This window comes from Fringilla coelebs, assembly GCF_963513975.1.
Source record: "Fringilla coelebs genome assembly, chromosome: 3".
Classification (NCBI taxonomy): domain Eukaryota; kingdom Metazoa; phylum Chordata; class Aves; order Passeriformes; family Fringillidae; genus Fringilla; species Fringilla coelebs.
In genome coordinates, this window is record NC_140030.1 from 107,705,351 (window position 1) to 107,729,024 (window position 23,674).

General features: G+C 38.6%; 1 protein-coding gene across 6 annotated transcripts in view; it reads right to left on the minus strand.

Annotated features, from left to right (window-relative positions):
* Positions 1-23,674, minus strand: part of MACROD2 (mono-ADP ribosylhydrolase 2) — an 842,889-nt gene that overhangs the window by 245,030 nt on the left and 574,185 nt on the right. For all 6 annotated transcript variants that reach the window (XM_084203116.1, XM_084203115.1, XM_084203114.1 and 3 more), the window contains one exon: positions 1,304-1,377. In XM_084203116.1, the coding sequence (XP_084059242.1) occupies positions 1,304-1,377 (74 nt within the window). The remainder of the gene's footprint in view (positions 1-1,303; positions 1,378-23,674) is intronic.

The following is a 23,674-nucleotide window of genomic DNA, read 5'->3' on the forward strand; positions in this document are numbered from 1 at the left end:
AGTGTGTTTTTTAAATTATGGGGTAAAAATGAAGCTAGGAGAAATTATAAGCTGGTAAGCACCACAAACATATTGGGTTTATGATTGAAAGTACAAATAGACAAGATCCCCAAAAATGTAAATTTATGGCTAAGCTCATGAGATTTAGGCCCTAATAATGTTCATCAAATCTGTCCACCCAAAATTCCTGCTTCACTGCTCAGCCTTCTAGCTGGGGGAAGCAACTGTGACAGCAGCAAAAGCCACAGCAACCAATTACTCAGTGATGAAGGAATCAGTGTCCAAACAGGTATGCCCTCCTTAGTGCACCTCCAGGTTTGAAAACCTCACCTGTACCACTCAAATCTCAACATATTACTTCCTTTCAATCCAAACCTGGCAAAAAACCCAACCAAAACCACATAAACACACTAAATTAATACCCTGACATATCAGATTCTTGGGAAAAAATAGGCTCCCTGAATATATTGCTAGAGGAATAATGTTACTAATTATGTCCTTGTATGCAGTGCTTCTCCACTGAATGCTTTGTTCAATGTTTTCAGACAAAATCCCAAACAACTTTAACTGTCTGAAATCTGCTGGTTATCCTCATGAGGAAACAGGCACACTGTCAGTTTAAGACATGATGATTTTATGTGCTTTGTCACTTTTTTGCTGCACTTCTCCAATCCAACACTAGGAACAGAGAAAGACAAACAGTGGAAAGGGGAGAGATGCAGATCATTCTGTTAAAAGCATTTTTTGTCTTGTACAAATAATCGCTATTATGTTGCCACTGGAAGATGAGCAGTACTATTAAAAATTCATCTCTTCAGTGAGTGTTTCTGGGAGAATGAACACCTAATAGTAAGCAAACCAAACAAATAATGAAAACACAAATAAGAACCTACAGCTCTTTACTGTAAAGTGACCTCTGGAACACGGCTGACCTTCGGTGGCCGTTTCCAGTGACAACTGGTAGGCACATTTCCTTTCCAAGGATCTCCTCATTATTACCCAAAAACTCTGACACTCACAAACAGCTTAGGAAGAGAACAGTCTTCTGCTTTGCCAGGAAAGGTTACAATGCACAGGAAATGCACAGTATGGTTTCAAACAAAGGTATTTCCTTTGAACTCCAGTATAGCTTTTAGATATAAAAATCTTCCCCTGGCTATAATGTCCTGACCTGACTTCACTGGTCTTAAGACTAAATAATAAAAGACTACAAGGCTCAAGCCTATGTTTACTCTTTTCACAGTTTTGGAGTCAAAGACCATAACCTTAAACAGAAATTTGAAAAAAGAAAATTATTCCATACCTCATTGTGATTCTTGCTTAACCATTCCTTAATAGTGCTAAGGGCAATGACAGCAGCAGGCTCATTTGGAAAACCTAAACAAGAGAGGAAATGGGAGATAAATAAAAGGCATATATTTCTTTTATATATAAGAAAACAAAAATCTCAGCTTTTTTTCTTCCTATTCTTTAAAATATTTTGGAATTACAGTTGGTCAACTCCCTTCTTCACAGATTTGTATAAAGGTTTTAGGCAACATCTGTTACATTTCCCCCCAGATAAATAAATTGAAAATTGGCACAACAATGCTTTGTTGGTTTTTTTTTTTCCTTGATTCTAGTTAAGAAAAGTCCACTGCTCAAGAGAAGAAGAAACAATAGAGAGCTATACATGTGTCATACTGGGCAGGCAAGCATTCAACACATATATCACAGTAACAAATATGAGGCTTACATTTCATGGCAGCAAGAAAAATCCAGACATTTCTTAAGGCATAAGGGCTTTCTCAAGGCTTTCTTTTTTTAATCCATCTGTCAGCAAAACTATACCACCCCATGACCCCAGTGCCACAGGTCTTATAAAGAGAGAAATGTTTGATTTGGAAATCTCTCAATTTATAACCTGAATCATAACAAACAACTTTGGAAATTAAAGAATTCATGAAGCATAAGCATGAACTTAAGGCCTTATGTTGCATGATACATTAGCAATAGTAATTCCCCCCAGCACTAAACAATAACAAAACTCTTTCCAGGGATACAGACTTTTTGCTTTGATGGTTTCCACCTATCAAATCCATGGATGCTTTCATTACTTAGGCACCTTAATTTAATTTTCCTTTAAATTCCTAACTTGGGGGCAGCAAATCATTTCTGTGAGGATTTAAAAATAAAACCCCATAAGCTGTATGAATCTCTCTCAGTAGGTGAGATTAACAGAACAGGCTTTGAAGAGGTGCAGCTGCAGGCACAGTGGACAAGCAAGCAACAGGTTTAGAAAAAGTCATGAAATTTGGCATACAGCTGTGTAGATACAGCCTTTCTTACATCACCATAAACTGGAGCACATACTGCAAAAAATTATACATTTTCAGCTTTTTGACATATATTTTCTTTAACCCTTTTTCAGAATTTGTGCAATGCAAGATTTGTAAAAAACCCAACCCAACCCAAAATCCCTCCACTCAATCACATTCCCAAAACATCACTCCATGTAAATTGACTCTGCAAAGATTAGCTCCAGCAGCATGTGTACTGTTCTGAAGTGACAGATGACAACAATTCATCAAGAAAAAAAAGTAAAATAGTCAATTTTGGATAATACCAACATTTAGCATGTGCTTCCTTTGAATACATTTCTCAATAAAACATATTTTTACATTTAAAAAAATATAGTTACCAAGTCCAAGATAGAAAACGAGCTTAAACCCTACAAATGTTACTGTGGATACTTCCATTGCTGCTGAGAAAATAAATTCTTGTAACATTTAATAATGTTGCTGATATCATCAAGGCATATGTCTCATGACACCAACTAAGGACCACTAACGAAACCCAAAGCAGGGACTTCCAACAGCCTCATTTTCATAATATAACATAACAGAGCTCTAAGCAGACCATCTGCTCAAATTAGTAATATCCTAGCTAACAGACTGGGACTTTTTCACACAGAAATTCCATACCCTGAGTGTGACAGCTCTGCCTGGACATAAAATGAACACCATGCAGAGGGACAAATGTGTATTTCAGACAACTGATATACTATTGTTTATGTACTGAATGGTTTATTTTCAGAACAATGCTCCCTCCAGCAAGATTAACTTTTCAGGCTTGTTTTTCACTCACTTGCAGCAGGGTAGTTGGCCAAAATGGTGATAAAGCACTGGGTATTGTATAGAATCTCCCCATAAATTGTACACTGTTTAGAAACTGCTGCCATACTAACCAGTCTTAAATAGAACCTTATCTAGAAAACTGGTTTTCAATTACTATTAAGTCATCACAATGTAAAGGAAACAGTTCAGCAACCTAAATAAACAGCCCTGAATTCTGTGAGTGATTTCAGAAAATATGTTGAAATCCATCAGAGCCTTTTATGACCAGCTACCCCCCAAAAAGAATCATCCAATTAACATTTTACACACGTTTCTGCAAATTTTATGGAAAGGATTATCTTACTGACTATATGCAGAAGCAGGATGGAATTAGCCTCCTGTTGCAAACCTTGCACCAGCACAAAAGCCCCTGTGTGCCTGATTCTCAAGCAGAAAAACATTGTTGTTTATAGGATTGGGTTAAAGGAATATAAAGCAAGATGGGATCTGTTAAAACACGCTTTTGCATTGTTTTTATCTCAAGCCTACATTTGCCTGCCACAACATTCCTGGTTTGCTCCCATCTGCACCCCCATCCCCTCTTTCAGTGAAAAAGCAATCTCAGGAAGCACGTGGGAATCAAATTACTTGAGAGAAATGAGCTCGAGGTGCCTCACAGTTTACTGACTGCTGGAGCAGCAGCTCAGGCAATTCTGGCTAAAGGCTCAATTTCACAAAAGATAAAACAGGTAAAGTAATGAGTGACACTGGGCCATGTTACTGCAGTGAGTGCTCCTCCAGCATACTGAAAAGGACAAGGGCACAAAACAGCACACGTTGGCCATGAGGTTCAGGACTTCACTGTTTGTCTGCCTGGAGAACAAGAGAGGGTTGGCAGGCTGTATGTCATGGGCAGGTGAGTGGCAAAGTGCACCCACCCACAGAGACAGGTACCTAACTTGGGCTGAGCTTTTTACATCCTCCACTGGCACAGCAAACACCTTGGCAATATACCCACACATACCAAAAAACAGTGCAGGCTGTGTCTGCCTCCTGAAGAGCTGCTTCAGCAAGGGTTGTCATCATACTGCAAAAGCTCTCGTACCTTCTTGGTGATTTCTCACAGGCAGCTCCTCACAGCACTGACTCCTTCTTCTTCATAGCCAACAAACCCCATCTCTCTTCACAGCACAACCAACAAACCCCAATTCTCTTCTCAACCAGCTAACCCACTCTTTTGTAGCACTCTTCTAATTGGACACAGCTGTGGCTTATTAAGGGCAGGCCTGTTCCTAATCTTTGGTGATTAGTACAGCTGCAACTCCTCAGGTGTGAGACTACCTTCTGCACTATTTTCTTACATACCATCCCTCCACAAGCACATGACAATTTTACTGCCACCATCTGCATTTTGCAGTGCCAACTGATCACATCTCACCATCCATTACCAGGATCCCAGCTCCTCAAGTACAGCAAAATCCTGGATATGAGCAGGAGCCACTCCTCTGGTGCCCCTCTGAGTTCAGAAGCCACCCCTTACAGCACAGCTTTCATCATCACAGCTGATGGCACAGCAGTGCAAGCCTTCTAAGTCAGCAGGAACCAGGGTGTGCACCTTGCCACCATCACATGAAGTGCATCTCAACTGAACTCCACTGCTTTTGGTATGCCTGTGCACACATACTACCCACAGTGACAGCCTAGGAAAGCTTTCTTTGAGAGGTCTTCAAACTTACAAGAGTCTGCAACTCTTTCCAAGGCTTTACCAACCTATTTCTGAAAATTGTGACCCTGACCTGTGAAACAGCTGGCAAAGCAAGCTCTAGGCTGTGACAGTCCTTGCAGTCATCATGGCCATGGTAAGATATGGTAGAATTATTTGGTTATGTATCTGATATGAAATGAATGTGCTGTTTTAGAGGAGAGGAGTGTAGAGGAGAACTAAGATAGTAACTAGAGATATACACTGATGTTCCCATTACATTTTGTATTTCTTCCCTGGAATGCAACTGGTAAGAACATAAGTCATCCTGTTTCATAAAAGTACAGAAAATATGCAATGAATTCCCTGTTGTTAGACACCCTTGTGTAAATGCTCAGTCTTGTGTGCTTGGGGGATTCAGTGGAGAAACATTTACTAATTGTGACTGTCTGTTACTCTGCCTAATTTATCTGTGCAGCATCAGAAAAACAAATGCCAGCAGTCCATAGAATCATAGACTATTCTGAGTTGAAGTGTACCCACCAGGATCACAGAGTCCAACTCCAGCCCTGCACAATGTTATTCAAAGCATAACAGAGCAACAAGGATTTTGAGAGACAAAACTAACAGCAATCTATTTCAAGGACTCCCAAACTTTGTGGAGATGCTGGTAGCTTTCTCTGCCTTCTTTACTGGGCTTGATCCAGTCTGACAAAAAATGTCTAACTTACAATCAGGTAATGCCACCTCCCCATGAAAAGCCCATTAACAAAACACAGGTATTAAGTAATCAAATTTTAACATGATCTACCTGAGGATTAAGGTAACAGATTGTAATAGGAGGGCTACAATGCTAATGTATATTGACAAGCAAATGTCAATCCAGAAAAATCACTTCAGTAGCTGTAGTGATAAGTGTTATAATTTGTCAGTTCAACTGAGATGCTTAATGTTTTCTGTAAATCAATTCCTCCTGGTAAAAAAAAAGTCTGTATCTTTTTTTTGCTACCAGAGCCTATGTGCTAGGCAGGTTTTTATTAATTTAAAATGTTCCCTTCTCTATGGATTCTAAAAGGCTCGTCACTGGCTTAATATTCTTATTTGCCAGTTTTAATGGCTTAATTTTGAAGCAAATCATGAAAAGAACCAAATGCACATCAACACAAATAATCATAATGTATTTTCATATTTTCCTCAGAAAAATATCTACACTGGCATATTTGTGCATATATCAAGATGTAACAGTTTGCAGACTGTTCCTGTGCGCTAAAATCAACCCCGAGTCCCACGGCTTAATCAACAAGACTGTTAAAATGGAAAAACTTCCATGTTTTAAGTTTATAAATTTGTCAGTATGTTTACAGATACATAAATGATGCTCTCCAAATAGAAGCTTGTCACATTTTTAAACCGGGGGACTGAATTGAAGGCCATGTCTGCAGTCAGTATGACAGGGTATCTCCACCGTGCAGCAAGTACTTGCTATGTGGGAATCATCAGCACCAGATGGCATGGAATACAAAGATGCTCTAAAGGAAATAAGTGGGAAAGAAGAGAAAAAGGTACTAACAATTTATTCCATACATGTTCTGAAACCTGATTATTATTATTGGTACTGTAAATACCTTCTGAATCACAACCAACACATAAATAACTGTGCTTCATTATGGCCATGTGGGTTAAGGCCAGCTATTGACAATGCAGATAGTGCTTAGGACAACCAGAGAGAACAGATGAGATGCACAGCCCAGCATGCCAGAGGTAGGGTTAACTCCATACATCCACTTGTCCTTCAGCTGTGAAATAAACAGAATAATCTTGCAACTGATCCCATATAATCATCTTGTCAGAGATGTATTTCAGTAGTCAAAATGAATTCACTCATGAATTCATGTTGATTCCCATTACCATGGTAAATCCAATCTGTTTGGAAAGAGATGATAGTATTCTACTGAAAAGCTTGTTGTCTTGCTTTTCTTGAGCTTTTTGCCTTTTTTTTCACTCACTCTTTTTCTTTTTCTTTTTTTTAATATTCATTGTCACATAGTGATTGGTAAAACAAGCTGAGTTCCTACCTTGATCATGTTTGTGGACTCTCATAACTTGGAAAGAAAGTACCCTCATTTGGATCAGCCACATTGAAGACTAAACTGAAGAGCCATGAATCTTCTGCTAAATAACCTACCTTGCCTTATTGAACTCATTCAGCCAGAGAAAACCTTATTTGCTGTCCACTCAAAAACTAACTCTGAGAAAGTGGAATTAAGTACTGTGAAAAGCCAGTAACCTTTCTGTTACCCCAAGAAACAAAGCTGCACCAATTCACAGTATCCTTCACAGACTGTGCTACAGTAATTAATTGTCATGCATGTAAAATAAAGAAGGGGAAATAAGAATTTTTCAAAATGCATAAACAAAACATTATTCTGAAGAAATCATTATATGCTTCTCAATTGCTCCTAAGAAAGGTACAAACCTTTAGATTTTCCTTGAGTGAAAAAATTCAGCAGCAACAGAAAACTAACTACATGCACTTCCTGAAGAATCATTTCCACTTGCATTCAACTGACATGACAGATGCAGCTGGTGGAAGGTGGTTAATAAAGAAACTCACAAGAACTTTTCTGCTCTGATACAGTGACAAAAAGCTGGTAGAGAATTGAAATAAGGGAGAGCCTTTCTTCATCCACAGAAGGGCACTGGGTAAGACAGGGATCCCTGGTTAAGTCAGTCAGGATCAATGCTGGCACCAGGGAGCAGGATGAAACTCACACAAGCCAGCAAAATCAAGACAAGTTGGAGGTCAAGACACATGGGCTCTCTTGCTAACAGGGCTTGCTCAGCCCTGGCTTGTCAGAAGGGTCCAGGGTGTGCTGGCTGATAGGGGCCTCTTGTCTGACCAGCACATCAACTCCCCTGAACCATCTACAGCTCAGGGGCTCTTCTATTCTACATCTGGGCTCAGCTTAGGGCTGCAGCTGAAAAACATCAGCTGCCAAAAGGTGGCTACAATGCAAGACAAACTAGGTCACAGCTGTTTTCTGTGAAATACACAATATCACACCGTGCCTCACTTCCCACTCTGTCGTGTTGATATCATTGGAAAAATACCTGCCATATAACTGTGTTTAAAGTGTCAGCTGAACAGAGACACACACTGTAATCATGTAGGTCATGTGGGCAGAGGCTTGCACCAGTAAGTCTAAAGGTTCCACTGAAGAAAAACTACATTTCAAGTTTACTGGGCTGTTGGATATTTATTGGCATTGGAGGGGCGAAGAAGTTTTAGTGAATATGCATTTACACTTGGACTGCTGAGAAGGAACAGTGTTCCCCCACAAGTACCTTGCTGCAAGAAATATCATAATGCTGCTCTGAAGGAGAGCTGCATGTGTAAGAATTTCACTTCTACTAGTAGATTCTTTTTAGCAGAAGTCTAGATTTTGGTTTCGCTTTTCCAGCATTTGTACAGGAGTATGCTTGCAGGGGATACACCATGGAAAAATGGATTCTGTAGCAGTCTTGTAAAAAAAAAAAACAAACATAGCAAGCAATACTTGGAGACTCTGGGAAGCAAAACTGCTTCGTAGCTGTGCTGTTTACTGTGCTGTGTGATGGAGCTTTTCTGTCTATCAGGGAATTTCTAATGCCCAAGCAGAAAATTAGGCTTCAAGATGAGCACAGTAGGGGAAAGATCAGACAGACACCAGTGCAAGACTGAAAGCAAAAAGATCTCACTGCTCTTGCCATTAGCATTCTCCCATGGGAGGAGAAAGCCTACACAATGCAAATGCAAGTGGAAGATATACTCACACAGGTAGTTTTGCAATTATAAAATCTGCCTATGAGAGTGTATATGCAATGCCTGTATAAAGTACACAGCTGTTTAAACACATGTATACAGCTGTTCCTGAGCTCAAGCACATCATTCTCCTTTAAATACACTTTATACCATAACCAGAATTGCTATTCCAGAAACAAACATTGTACAAAGAAATGTTAATTGAAAGAGATCTCAAAGTGCACATGAGCTTCCTAATGCAGAGCATTAAATCTCCTGTTTTGCCATATATAAACAAGCAAGTTGGGTTTTAGGGTGGCAACATAATACAGCCAAAGTAATTTGAAACAAAGTGTAAAGCACTAGTCAGCTGTGAAATCTCCCATCATACACTGAATTGCACAGCAATGGGATATTGGCTTCAGTGGAGTTACAATTCCAACATGGTTAAATATTTATTCTACCCACTGATTTAAATAAAAATGCCCTGTTGTTCTCAAGTGCAGCTAAGTGTAAGGAATCAATCCTACCTTCCTAAAGTGTCTTGCTAATGACACAGGAGATAAAACCCAACCAAACCAACCCCCATGCACCCACACGCTCTGAATTCCACTTGAAACTGGTAGATGCTCTTGAAATGTTTGGTCCAGGGCATTGGACCTCCTTAACCTACACTGACACCATCCCAGGCCCTCCTTGACACACACTCTCTCTCTGAGCACCAAGGGATGATCTGTTCAGCAGTGGGAATAAAGTAATGATTCTGTACCTTGCCAAGAGCTGTTCCTCATGGCATTCTGCTACTGATTGCAGGCTCGAATTGAAGGCTTATCTAAAGTAGAGATATTCTTGATGTGCCACTCCTTACTGAGTTTTGGATGTCTATTAATATATCTGCCACCACAGGCTGGGCAGGGGGAGAAAGGGTAGGAATTGCCATGAGAGGCTTGCTCCTCTTGCTGAGGGATCTTTGTGCAGACAGAGGGAGCCAGGAAAATGCACTGAGGAGCAGCAGATTGAGGTGGAGGAAGAGGAGGAGAGGCAGGGAGCATAGAACCTCTTGCAGCAAGATGGGGAGTAGGATTTTGGGAAGAAGGGCTGAATGTAAGAGAAAATATCAGGGCTACTAGCTTTGCTGCACCTTGTTGTCATCGTACTGCAGGGGTTCCATGCTGTTGTCTCCTTACCACAAAAGTTTCACAGCTTTTGGTGCTTTCTCGTGGGCAGCTCCTCTGAGCACTGACTCCTCCTTCCTCACACAGTAGCCAACTGACTCCAGTTCCCTTCTCACCCAGCCAACCACTCTTTTATAGCACTCTTCTTCTCATTGCTTACAGCTGTGCCTGTTAAAGTCAGGCTTGCTCCTAATCTTTGATAATTGGCCCAGCTGCAGCTCCTTAGGGGTAAGATTACTTTCTACACTATCTTTATTTTCTCATATTCTATCCCCCTACAGGAGCTCTCAGTAGTTTGTCTCAGATAGGCAGCACAGCATGGCAGGAGTTACAAGAGCTAGGGGAAACACGTGTATCTAAAGGACATATGCCACCACAGCAAAAGGAAGGAAAACAGCAGCACAGAAAGTCTGAGAAACTTCAGAGGAATGAAACCTACACAGGAAATAGTGTGTATGTTTCAAAACACACTATTAAAAAGTACAAAATCACATAAAGAACGCAGACAGCGTTGCCAGCCCAGCTCTAGCCCTTAAATCACTTCCACCATGTTCAAGTGCTCTGGCAGATCCAACACGAAGACCACGCTGGGTTATCTAAAACCAACAGAGCGTTTGGAGAAGCCCATCCACGTACAGGAACAAACAAAACTATCTCACATTATTTCTACTGAAACACTGTTCTTATCTCCTCTCCAAGGGAAATCAAAGATTTCCTAAGAGCACATAATCAGCTGAAACAATATATACTTACTCCTTGTGAAAGAAAAAAAGAAAGAAAAGGAAATAAAGATGGTCTTTTATCTTTTTTCCCAAAAGACATATGAGGAAGAAAGTTATAGGGCAGGTTGGGTGAAAAAGCAAGACACTATGTCTGGCACATTTAATCTACTTAGTTTAGGCTTTTAAATAAATACATTATTGATTCTTGGTTTGCCTTTATTATTCACACCGTGGGTTTTTTTCAATTCTTGCCTCAGACCGCAATAAACCAGAATAAAGGGTCAGAAAAGCAGCTATTGTATTCAGGAAACCCACAACAACTCAAAACTGAAATATCTCCATCCAATCTGAAGTTCAAAAATGCCAATACACTTGGGAGGAACAGAGAGGGGGTGCATTCTGAATTTGATGCTTAATGGCTTGTTCTTCCCTGTACAGAAAGGCAATTCATGCTACTTGAACACATAACTACATGCTCGCTGATAAAAAAAGTGCTTGTGCAGGTTGTTGGACTTGATGCATCATTGCACTAGCTCAACAATTTTATGCATTAATTTTTTAAGAGAAAGAATTTTTTTTCCCCTTGCCCAGATGCTGCTTCATTTCTGTAGTAGTCATTTGCCTGGCAAGAGGTCAGCTCCACATATCTTTCTTTTTTGTCCTGCAAGGGTCACAATGTGCCTGATTTCATTTATGCTCCTGTATCTATCAGCAAGCAGCCAATCTGCACTATTTATCTTCATTTCAGGATGTATTGCAGCAACAAACTTTTCAACAAAAACTAAATGGAATCCACTAGCACCTCTTCAACCTTCCCCCCAAAGCTGCACTGAAAAACCTTTCTGCATGTTCTGAGATTACAGCACTATGCACAACAGATGAAAAGTGGTTAGAAGACTGTTAAAGTTTGGAATAATGGGGAAAACTGAATAAGAGTAAGGAAAAATTGAAATTTAAAACTCTGGTTTCAGCAAACCTGCCTGGTTGCAACAGTGCACTACACACTTCTGATGCTCTTAGCAAGATCTCAAATGCTAAAGGGTGTAAAAAAACATTAATGGGTAAAATATGAAAATAACCTTATCTCTTGGAAAACCCTCATCAGAACACTTTGGACTAACAATTCCCCCAAGAAGCAGGTGCTTTTTAAACCCAATACTGGTAGCCGATCAACAAAATAATCCAGACCTCATCAGATAATTCAGGGTTTCAAAAGATCACAGTATTAATTGTTAAACAAGTTTTTGTTACAAATACCATTTCTCCTAACATCTCTGATTTGCATTTCACTCACAATTATGCATTTATTGAGTCTTGCATTCTTCCATCAAAAAGGAAATTAAATAACCAGTTAATGGCACGTACAATTCCAGAAACTCAAATACAATTTAGTCTTGATATGAACTTTAGGTCTTATTGAACTTGTTTTAAGCAGCATTTTCAACATGTATTCTGGTAAATTGCCAGTGTATTGTTGGGGTTTTTAAAATTTATTTTAAAATCATTATATGAGCAAACATGGGCTGCTTTAGGAAGGAATGGGATTTCCTAGCCTTCAGAAAGGTGTAACAAACATCAACATTTCTGGTCAGACCAACGGCAGCAAATCCAGCCTTAAAGTAAAATTATTCAGTTTTGAGAGATGCCACTCTTCAGGGGGAAACATAAAGCCCAGACACACATGTTTATCAAGTAATTTTGAACAATATTCAAATTGAGACAGGGTAAAAAGCAACGACAGAGAAAATGACAATGCAATCAGAAGGAATGTCCAGATTTGAAACAAAGGAACCAGGGCTATGGTTGGTCAGATCAAGAAGCACAGGATTTGGAAGACTGAGAAATCTCTTTTGTCCAACAAAGCAGTTCAAATAAGAACCTGATCTGGACAATTTAAATGTAAATTTCTTACTACCTGTCAGACAAGTGAGATTTAAAGACATGCACTTAAAAACCCAGGCATCTCCAAACCTAGTCTTAAAGTGAAAATTGATCTCTCACCTCAATTTCCTTCTAAATGTGACCATGTGGCTGCAAAGGGGTTGTTTTTACTAGCACTTGAATAAATTTAGGTTATGTGTATGGTCAGCATGAGATGACCCACAATACACCTGGGGAAAACTACCCTTTCAAGGCAGGTCCATGCCACAGTCAAACACAACTAATCTCTGGGAAACACAACATCCCAGGCAGATTAGCAGGAGGGATATGGAAAAGTATGAAATGCTTTGCATGGAGAAACCTCATTGATTGTTAAACAGTGAGGCAAATGAAGGGAAATAGAACATTTTTAATTGGGAGATACGTAAAAAGAAGTTGTCAATTCAAAAGAGCTTGTTACATCACCAAAAATAATGTTAGACTTAGAATCAAGGAAACAGTTTAGTCAATGTGATTTCCATTAATTTAGTCAATGTGATTTCCATTAATTTTATCAAAGTGTCCTCACTACACATACAATTACACTCAAGATAGTTCACTTTATCATGCCAGCTGCACATCTGCAGATTGGGAAAAATACCAGTGCAATATTGAGTTGAGTTGGGATTATTTCAGTGAATTATTGGTGTGCAGACACTAGCCTCCACAGCTCAGTCTTCCTCACATCTCTGGGAACAGAAATCAGTTAAAAAAAAACCCCAAAACTGCACAAAGGATGGAAAGTTGTATGAATGTATCAGGAAAGTTGTATGTATGTATCAATGCATAGGTGAATATCTAGAAAGGGAATAACAGTACCTGGGAGTGAGGGGGGAAAAAAAATTAGAAACAGTTCTGCAAACTCCTCTTGCAGGAAGTGGAAGAAGATTTGGGAGTGAGGGTGTGCTGAGCCTGGGAAAGGTGGGGTTCAGGGAAGACCTTTGCATCTCACTAGGTAAATCTATTTTAAGTGACAATACATTAAATTAATTTTCCCCAAATCAGGACTGTTTTGCCCATTATGGTGCTTGGAAGTCATCTCCCTGTCTTCATCTTGGCGCACCTATTTCTTCATCTTGTCTTTCCCCCTGTCTTGCTGAGGAGGAAGAGAATTAAGCAAGTGGCTGGGTGGGCATCTGTCAGCCACCATATCAAGCCACCATACAACTACAGATTCCTCTGCCATAAAACATTTTACATGTTCTACTCTTTTTTCTTCACCAAAACACACAACTTGAAAGCCTGCAAAAAGAAGTCCCAGAGTAGTTACAGAAACTACTAGGAGACAGAAAAATAACAGACTCAAAGTTTGTGGTGTTATGCCACTGCAAGTCTGAATATTATTTTTAATTATTACAAAAAGGAAAGGCACAGCTTCTATATAAACCATTTAAGAATAAATAAATTATACTAGCACTGTAATAGGTACTAATCAAGCTATGTTGAAACCACTGTATAACCAGCAGTCTTAACTTAAAAGTATTCTAGGAATACAGAAATAAAGTGGTGGGCATCCAAATGAAAGAAAAAAAAAATCTAAATTCTCTAAAATTCAGAAAGGTTAAGGAAGAAGGATTTGCATTCCTTAGAAAATAGGAGATTACAATTAAACCTCTGTGAAACAAAATAATTAGAAGAAACCAGAAGACTAATTGCTGCAGGTGATCTGAGTTCATGCAAACACCAAATTCAAATTAAGACATATCCTCTCCAGCAGGAATGTGAAGAAAAATCCTCTAAACAGATTGAAAGAGCGGGAAAAAGGAAAACATTTCAGCAGTCAGACACACTTTTGCAAACAGTTTAAAAACTGCTTAGAACACATTTGAAAGAGCTTCTGTGCAATACCAGAGTTAAGGGAAGAAACAATGAATGTGTGAGCTTCTGGGACATTTCTTGTGCTAAAATTTTAACACCAATTTTGTTTCCTATGATTTCCCATCAGATTCCACACCTACCTTTCTACCACCAGAAACAAACTACCACCAAAAAGAACCGATGCTTTGAAAGGATGAAGTACTTTTGAAAAACCAGTAAACAAATAAAAAAGCTCACAATCCCTTTGGTAAAACAAAGTGTCTTTTAAATAACTGCATCTAATGTGTGCTAATGTGATGATATTGTCTTAAGCACTAAACATTACAGACAGATAATTCAGGATTGGACTGAAGCCCATGATTATTTTCTTGCATTTACTATGTGGATATTCAAATTTATCATCAAGGAAAAGAGAATTTCATCATCACTCCTGACATTTTTGGCCAAGAGAGCAGCCTTACAATTTAGAGATCTGTAGAAATTAATGTATTTAGCAGGCAGTGACAAAAACAAGCAATAAATACAGAGTAACCTAAATAGCACAGATCATACATTAAAAGTTACAAAATTAAGGCTACACATGAAATTCAGACAGAACCATTTTGTTTAGTAAGTAAAAAATCGGTGAAATATGTTGACAGTAAGTCAAAAAAACAAATAATAAAAATAAGTAGATTAAAAAAAAACTGTGGAGGTAAGGGAAAATTTAAGACATCAAGAATGATAAAATGTGGAGCCAAGGCTGAAATTTATTCAGTACAAATATCAAGGTGACCTCTTCCTAGCAGAAAGCTTTGATACCATGAAACTTCAATAATTTGTGAAAATTGGTCTATCAAGCAGACATAACTTGTTATCAAATCCAATTTTTTAAAAGTAGATAATTTCTTGAAATCATATGCAATTTTAAATTAATATATTTTTATGAACTTTAAGCCCATGTTGTATTGGCATTAGTGCTGATGGAGAAACGTTTCTATTTATTCCTTTCCAGAAAATGCTCAGCTTAGTTAAGGTCAGCATAAATGCCATGCAATCAACATGGAAAACTCAGAAGAGAGGAACTAGGAAAGAGAGTCTTGAAAACATGGAACAAGTTAAGAAAGGATTTGGAAGCTAATTCTTTACCCTCAAATGTCTCAAATTCCACAGCCAGAACACCACTGACTGCCCTTAGCAAGACCATTTGGAATATGCCGGCATTATTAAAGAAATTCAAGGCCAGAGTAGTTGCATATTCCCACATCACTTGTGTACAATTTTGGAAAATATCAACTGAAAATATTTGTGGGGAGTTGCACTCAGATTTGTCAGCTGTACATCCTCTAATTCTTGGCCACCAGTTGGAGTAACTACAGTCACTGCTTCTGTTTACTCACAGTCAATAAAACATTGACAACTACACCACCCTACACAACTGAGACAGGTAGAGGATTCCATAACAGGAAATCCTCATTAGGAATGACATGGAAGCAATGCCAATATGCATTCTCATTACCTGAATCATGGCTAGCAGCTTTGATTAAAAGGGAGCTTTGAATTTTACTTATTGTTTTTTGGGAAGGGCCTACTATGCATCAGTGATTAATTGCTTTACTGAAACTATAAAATTGTAGCTTATCATGTTGATAGCAAAATACAAGAGAAGATTTCTAGGGCACTGACTGGCATGGCCAGCACGTAAATAGCATCACTTGTTTCTTCTATATTGTTTCTAGAACTGTGAAAAAAATGATCAGGTTCCCTTCCTTTCTCACTTTGTAAACTAGGCAAAAAGGGAAAAAAAAATCATCTCTTACTCAAGCAGTGCCAGCTTAGCAACAGAATTGTTCTCTACTCTCATTTCTAAAGACAAAGGAAAAAAACCATCCTGAAAATCAAACCAAACTGAGAAGGCTACAACCAACCTGCAAATACAACTCCAAAAGTCATTGGACATGTTCCTAATGGCACTAGGCTAAAAAATAATGTTCTGGCCTCTTAACAGTCAGCTATAGAGTGTTTACTGCTACAACAAAAAGAATAGTTAAAAACCCATCAGTGGCAGAATGTTTAGCACCTATTACAGACACAAGTGTAACTACCTAATGGCAATTAAGGGCATAAGAGAATGACTAATGCTCTGAATCCATAAAAGTGCATTGGTTTGGAAGCTATTATGATTGCACTGTCTGCAGCTCACAGCCTACACTGTGCAATTTACAGTGATAAGCATTCTGCATAAAACTGATACTCCATTCTTCCAACACTGCATAATGAGCTGGTACATAAAGCTGGAACTACACACCACACGCTGGTCACCACTTGAACAGTCCATTTACTCTCGTCCTAAGGATGCACCTGTTCTTCTTAATCTTAAATTCTACATATTCCTAGGCTGTATTTTTCTCATCAAAATGCTGAACACTTCAGGTGGTGTCTTTTGTGGTTTAGAAATACGTTTTTGTTCTGCAAAACTGAGAAACAAGAAAATGGATAAAGAACATACAGTGCTGGCTGGTAGCTAGAACAATGGGCTGACATTTATATCAGCTCCTATTTAGCTCAGGGGTTTCTGAACCAGGCCTTCCCCATGCAGGAGTGGCGTAAAATTATTCAAATTGAATAGCACATTCCTCAGTGAGTGACCTGGAAGTGCTACACCATTGGACTAGGCAACCCAAAATTCGGTTTGTAAGAGAAACAAGTCCCAATGTATGATGAACTACCATATTTTCTATATAGGATACTCTCTGAAAATGAAGGTTTAATGTTTGTTTTCCAGAGAGAAATGAAACAGAAGGGGACAAAAATTCTTCCACTGCGACAGCATCTCATACAAGAAATGATTACCCTTTAAATTATCCTATATTTCTACTAAAGGGCTCTTTCAAACATCACAGAGAGAAGGGGGGGGAGGAGGAATGATATGCTGCATTGTCCAAAACTAAATTGGAAAATGATAGATACAGATTATCACCTAGTAATTTATAGGAAAGCAAGTACTTCCATTCTCTTATATATAAGTAATATAGTGAAAGGAATAAAAGAGATATACAAATCGTTTACAAATCAGACTTTAAAGACATGTTCTTTTTAAGGGGCTAGATACTTTTTCAAGAAAAAGCAAGATAAAGTCTTCCCTGCCCAAATAAAATATTTTTTAAAAGGTATAATACTTTGGACTAGATTTCTCCTCTGCAGAGCTCAATGCAGTCATTCAAAGGGAATAGGATCAACTACAAAAAAAACACATTTATTCCTCTTGATGCAATGGAATATTTCACAGCTAGTGCAAATCACCATAACTTCTCTGAAACCAGTGTACTCCAACATTAACTTAGCTCTGTTTCCATTCTAGTTACCAGATGGAAACCCAAAATCATAGCCATAGATAGGAAAAAAATACATTAGTAAGTAAATAACATTACTGTAAGTAGTACTATGAGTAGGCCAGTTAAAGGAGTCCCATATTCCTCATGCAACTCTAGAAGCCGCCCAGCTGCTGCACAACCCCAAAAAACAGGTAAGAAGAACGAAGAAAGTTAAGCAAACATCTACCAAAAGTTCCAAAGTTCTCTACCCAGCTGTCAGAGTAAATAATTTTCTTTAGGCTGCCATTGTTTTCCTTTCCATCTGGAACCAGCTTACCTCCTGTTCCCTGGGACAAAATCAGAGTCTGTGTGAATCTACAACCACTCAGACCTGCCAGCAATGTTAACAGAATCATGGAATGGCTTGGGTCAGAAGGGACCCTTATATAATCTAAATTAAACTCCAAATTTTGCTGGTTTTTGCAGTAGCCATAACACATCCTGCCAAACCAAGGGGTCGTTTTGGTTCCAATGGGATCAGACACAAAATCGCTCCACAACCACAATTAAGGTCATTCTCCCTTCAAGGCAGGAACTTGTAAGCCACTTTGACTTTTCTTCCTGAGGACTTCTCCAGGAGCTCTGTGTCCCACATCAGTGATGGATGAGATGTTGGGACGCTCTCAATAACCTTTATCACACCCGCCAAGCCCTCTGACTGAGAGTGAGCAGTTTGTTTATGGGCGGTGCTGGTGACAGGCACAACCACAAGTCCCCTCATTCAGTCAAATGGGTAAATTGAAGGATTAGTCTGTCATGCCAGCACAGGGCCTCATTTTTCTTCTGTGCTACGTGGGTCACCCCCTTCCCACAGCCTGTATTTGATCATGATTAATTCGTCAAGGCTGGCTATAGCATGGAAATGAAGAAATGGATTGCCAATTACAGTTATCTTCTCGCAGAACACCCCTTGAACCTGTCCTTTTCTGCAGGAGTGACAGCTCAGAAATAAACCAAAAGCAGATCTATTGAGCAGAAGCCTGACCCAAGGTGTGTTTTAAAGCAGAAGGTGACTTCCCCCTGCCCAAACCAGCTCTACAGTGTAAATGGGTGATTTCTATCCTGCCTGCCTGGCAGGTACACAAAAAGCCCACTCACACTTGTTTTCATAGTCACCTTGTTTATATGTACAGCATTTCTGACTTAACACTCATCAACAAGAAGGCTTCTGTAAACCTCATCCTGAATAAACCTGAAGGGGAATTTAATATGTATACAATTACTGCCAAATAAACAAACCTAGCAATGATTCTGCTCTGCACAGAAGCTCTGGAAAGGATTAGAACTTTCTCTCCAACAGTACTCACAGAAAAATAAATTCTGACTCTAGCTGCCTTTCCTCTGCAATAAGCCTTATGTGTTCTTACTAGCTGTGTAATATTTCATCAATACAAGAAACTAACTTAAACTGAATAATCAGATTCTGATAGATTAATTAAACAGGAAACAATTCCACAACAACCTGATATCTTATGAATAATTATTAATATGGAATTTGAGAAATAACACTGCAGCCTTGGCAATGCATGCATGAAATTTGTTTAATTCATTGATACAATCACCAGCAAGTTACTTGAGTTGCATAAATTCAAAGTATGTGTATAAATCTAACTTTTTATTACCTCAGAAATTACTAGTTAAAAAGAAAATCTCTTTTTCTACAAAAAAAAAAAAAAAAATTACAGCATTGTAATAGATGCTTCTTTCCGTTGTTGTAATTCATGGTACTTTATTTTCTGGCACATCACACCTTGAGACAGAAGACAGGTGAACATTTTGCCAACATGTGCAGCACACAAGAGCTTTAAATACATGCCCAAGATAAAAAGGCACAACTAACTCTCTTCCAGGCCCAAGGTGGCCCTCCATTAACCCAGCTGCCAACACGATCTGCGGTGTGCAGAGCTGCAGAATACATCTTACAAACAGGATTTTGGCTCAGAAACAGGATTAGTCATTCTCTACACAGAACCTTTCCGCTCTGCTATTCTGCCTCAGTGGCAGTTGCCCTTTCCAGTGATATATGGCAGCATCACAATTTAACAAAGATGCAGGAAAAAGGACAACACAGTGAATGACTCTGTGAGCCAGAGATGCCTTTAGCTTGACTTTCAGGTACTTTGATGAGAGTCAGAGTAGCGGGTCTATTCTGTTGATCCTTTCTTTCATTTCAGGAGAAGGATACTTGCCCCTGCAGCAATGCATTTTTACCTTTCACAAGCCACCTAAGAGTCTCCATATTCTCACACACACTTCTTCCAAACTTCTTGGAGGGACCAAAGTTAAGAACAAGAGAGGGCTTAGGTAATGTAAATTTATATATATGGTGACTTTCTGTGTTTGTACTGGAGTAGTATTAAGGGCCTCCAACCCTGAATAGGGCCATTACAATAAATATTGCATAAATAAACACTAAGAGATAATGTCTGCTATAGCGAACAACAAGTAGGACAAATAAGGCCCAGCATCACAATATTCTGTGGCCAGACCACAGATAGACCCTTTGCACTAAAAACTGAGGCATTAATGGAAAAAAGAAGCTGTTTTCCCGAGGCATTTACTATCTAATGCAGTCACAGAAGTTCAAAAAGATAGCAAAGGTCAACACCTTTGTGGTAAAACTATTTGATGTATGTGACACCACAAATATTACTCCTACTCAACTTTAGTGTGTCAGGGCTTTTAAAAGCTCTACAAGGACACACAAAGACTTGCACTGCTTTTCTGTCCTCATAGAATGAGTTTGAAGCTGTGAGTGGGACTCAGCTGAATGCACTCAGAGTCACAGGACATCTCAGGCTAAAGGGAACCATGAGGATTATTGAGCCAGACTCTCTGCTCCTCACTACCTAAAACTAAATCATGGGAACTAAGGGCATCATGCTCACCAGGTTTCATGGCAGCTTCCTTCTGTTTATGTTTGTAAACTCCAGATAGAACAATTGCATGGCATTAAAAGGAATAGAATCTTGCCATCGGTGAGCTTTTTCTAGCTACCAAAGTATACAGAACAAGTGGTATAACTAAGATTACATGCAAGACTAGTTAAGCTAGAGTGCACAGGTAAATTAAATCACTGCTAAGTGCTGAAACCTAGGAAGGCATGAAAAAGATATTATAATAATATCTTTTCACTATGTTTTCACACTGCATATAATAATGGATAAAAGACACCCAAAACAACACGGTAGAATTCACTAATGGATTGGGCTCTAAGTTAAGTTTTAGAGACATGCTCTTTCCTGGGGCAAGGAGCAAGATTACATCAAAGAAAAAAATTTGGATAGAAATAATGGGGCCTTTTACCAAGAAATATTTTATACTCCATGCATCATCTTAATGCAATGTCTCTAGGAGGAGGTCCACATAGCTTTATTTTCTTACTTCAATTCATTTCTTAACAAACTAGCTTCAAAGAGCTTTAGCTTTTCCAGAGTGTAAAGGCACAGAACAAACACATCAAATTATCATGTTGACATCAGCCAAGAAAATTTAGAAAAGAGAATTAAGTGATTCTGTTGGTATACAACAATACAGAGTTTTAACTTTCATCATGGTAATTAAGACATTCCTAGCTCTTTGAATAGAAAACCACAAATATGAAAGCAATATATCTGACCAGCTGAAGCCCTGTTTATAATTTCTGCAATATACTTTCTGGATACCAGAGATCTTTTCCAGCTTATTTAGGCTTTACAGGATGGTTACACCTGATCAAAAAAAAAAAAAAAAAAAAAATACAAAAAGTGAAAGGAAAAAAGGGAAAAGCGCCCAAAGCTCAACATGTTTTTGATGCCTTTGGGGATGTTCTTGGCTTTTCTTCAGCAGTCTGGAGATACCTACACAGCTCACTGCAAAAGCAACTTGAGCCATGCTAGTAGCTTCAAGATGGAAAACACTCTGAAATAAGAGCAAGAGAGCACACAATTGTTTCTTGCAGAGTAGAACCCAGGCAGTGAGGTTAAAGAGGGTGGGCAGCTGCAAGGTTGAAAGGCGTGATAATATAATAACATAAATCTAATATAAATATGGCTGAAATATAAATACAATTTTAAGAGGAAAAAGTCACTACATAGACTTTTATTTCTTCCTAAAGAGAATGTGGAAAAGACTAAAAGAGATGCCATGAGGCAACTGACTGTTTAGTCAAGAGTCTAAGCTTTCAAAGGGAAATTTTTAAGGACAATCACTAAATGCCATTTTCATGAAGGACAGGATTTGTCCTCTAGTGTTCAGGGGAAATGCTGCAAATTGGACCAGTCAGCAAGACCTTCAGAATAGATAAAATTCTAGATAGTCAAACTACATTATCCATAAAAAGGTAATTTCCACTGAAAAAGAGAGCTTATTAAGTCTCTCGACTGGAATCAAGCTAGAGCTTCTCCTTGCTAAATACATCACATGAATGTTAATTTTAGACTGCTGAGAGCTCATCAATTTACACTTCCCTGTAATAATTTTTTAGTATTTAAATTATGGGAAGACACCAATTAGTATCATGGACACCACACTATCTGAAATGAGAACACTGTTAAATAATGCATGCAACAAATTTTTATACAAGTAGTAATTAGATTTCTAGGATTACTTGAATATTATAATAGTAATTTCATAGCTGTTACCATTACTTTTAATAATAATCTATTTAACTGGTGATGAGACCCAAAAGAAGTGTCAAAGAATGAGTTCTCATATATCTTCATTTTTGCAAACATATTACATTTTGCCAATTAACAAAATGCAATTAACTCTCAATGAGTTACAAAAAAGGTCTTTTAAACAACACAGTGTCAAAAAAGTTGATGTGGTCTAAGCTGAGGGATGAGGAGCTGCTGATCAAGTTTAAAAATCAGCTTAGTTATGAAAATCTTCTTAATAGGAACTTTTCTTATGTGACCTACCAGATTGGGATTTTTTATCACAAAGAATTTTTATGATAATATCCATTTTCCTGGATAACCTCAACTGACATCACAATATCCAATTCTGATGATCACATAGGCATCAAGCCTTCTTCATGGTGAAAGGAACTCAAAGCACCAGGCTGAAGATAAACACAAAACCACGTCATAGTTACTCATTACACACTGGTGCATAGTGGCTCTGGAAAATTGACAGCTAACTCCTTCCTTGGAAAGATGACAGTGCAGCCCTTATTAGAATTGCTCATTAAAGAAACATCTATTCCAGCAATGAAATGCCAACAGAAAAATGAGGGGGAAAAAAAACCAGATGAGAAAGATGGAAATAGATGGCCTCAACCTTTAACCCTGTGTCAGGAATTTATTCTGCCTTTGAAAACATTTGGTTTAGTCTTCTGACTCAGATTTTATGAGGGCTTTTACAATCCTTCAGTCAAATACCTGTTGGTTAATCCCTTGTTATGATCTACCTGGGATCACCTCAGGGGGAGAAGAGCTGATGGATATGCTCCCAGCCCTCTGCAGCAGGATGAATCACTCCTTGCACTCTGAGCAGGACAGACTGGGGCTCAGGACAGCAGTGACAAGCTGGCACAAGACCAAAGGACCTCTTCCCCAAACCTAAAGCAGACCAGAAAATCTATGCTCCCTCCCTGCAGCCTCCCTTAAGAACAGATTATATGCTTCTATTTCCTAGACACACAGCCAATTTACTCTACTTTTCTTCTTTTCAGATTTCCCTTTAGCAAAAAAAACCCAAACCTGTGCAATGCTTTGTCATGACCAAGCCAAAAGCTACAAGTAAGCCTCAGTGGATTCTACAGCAGCAAGATTTACTCCAATGTAATAAGGATGTTTAAAATGAGGTGAAACTGCATTTCCACCACCTAAATCACCATAGACATTCTGCACTTTCCTGGCATTTGATCTTCTTCTCTCTCTGTTTTTAAAATTAATGCAAGTTCATAAGAAAACTAAGAGCTGCCTTTATATTTCTGCTCAGAAAGGATAGAGGACATAATTTTCATGAAATCAAACTAAGGTACATCATACAGCTATAGTGATGTAGAGACAGAAATACACAGTAATTGGAATTCAGAGTTTCATCTTTCTCTCTGAACTTGATTTCTTCTGTTTTCCCCTCTCCCTTAAGTTCAAAATAACATTTAAATACTAGTTTTTGTTG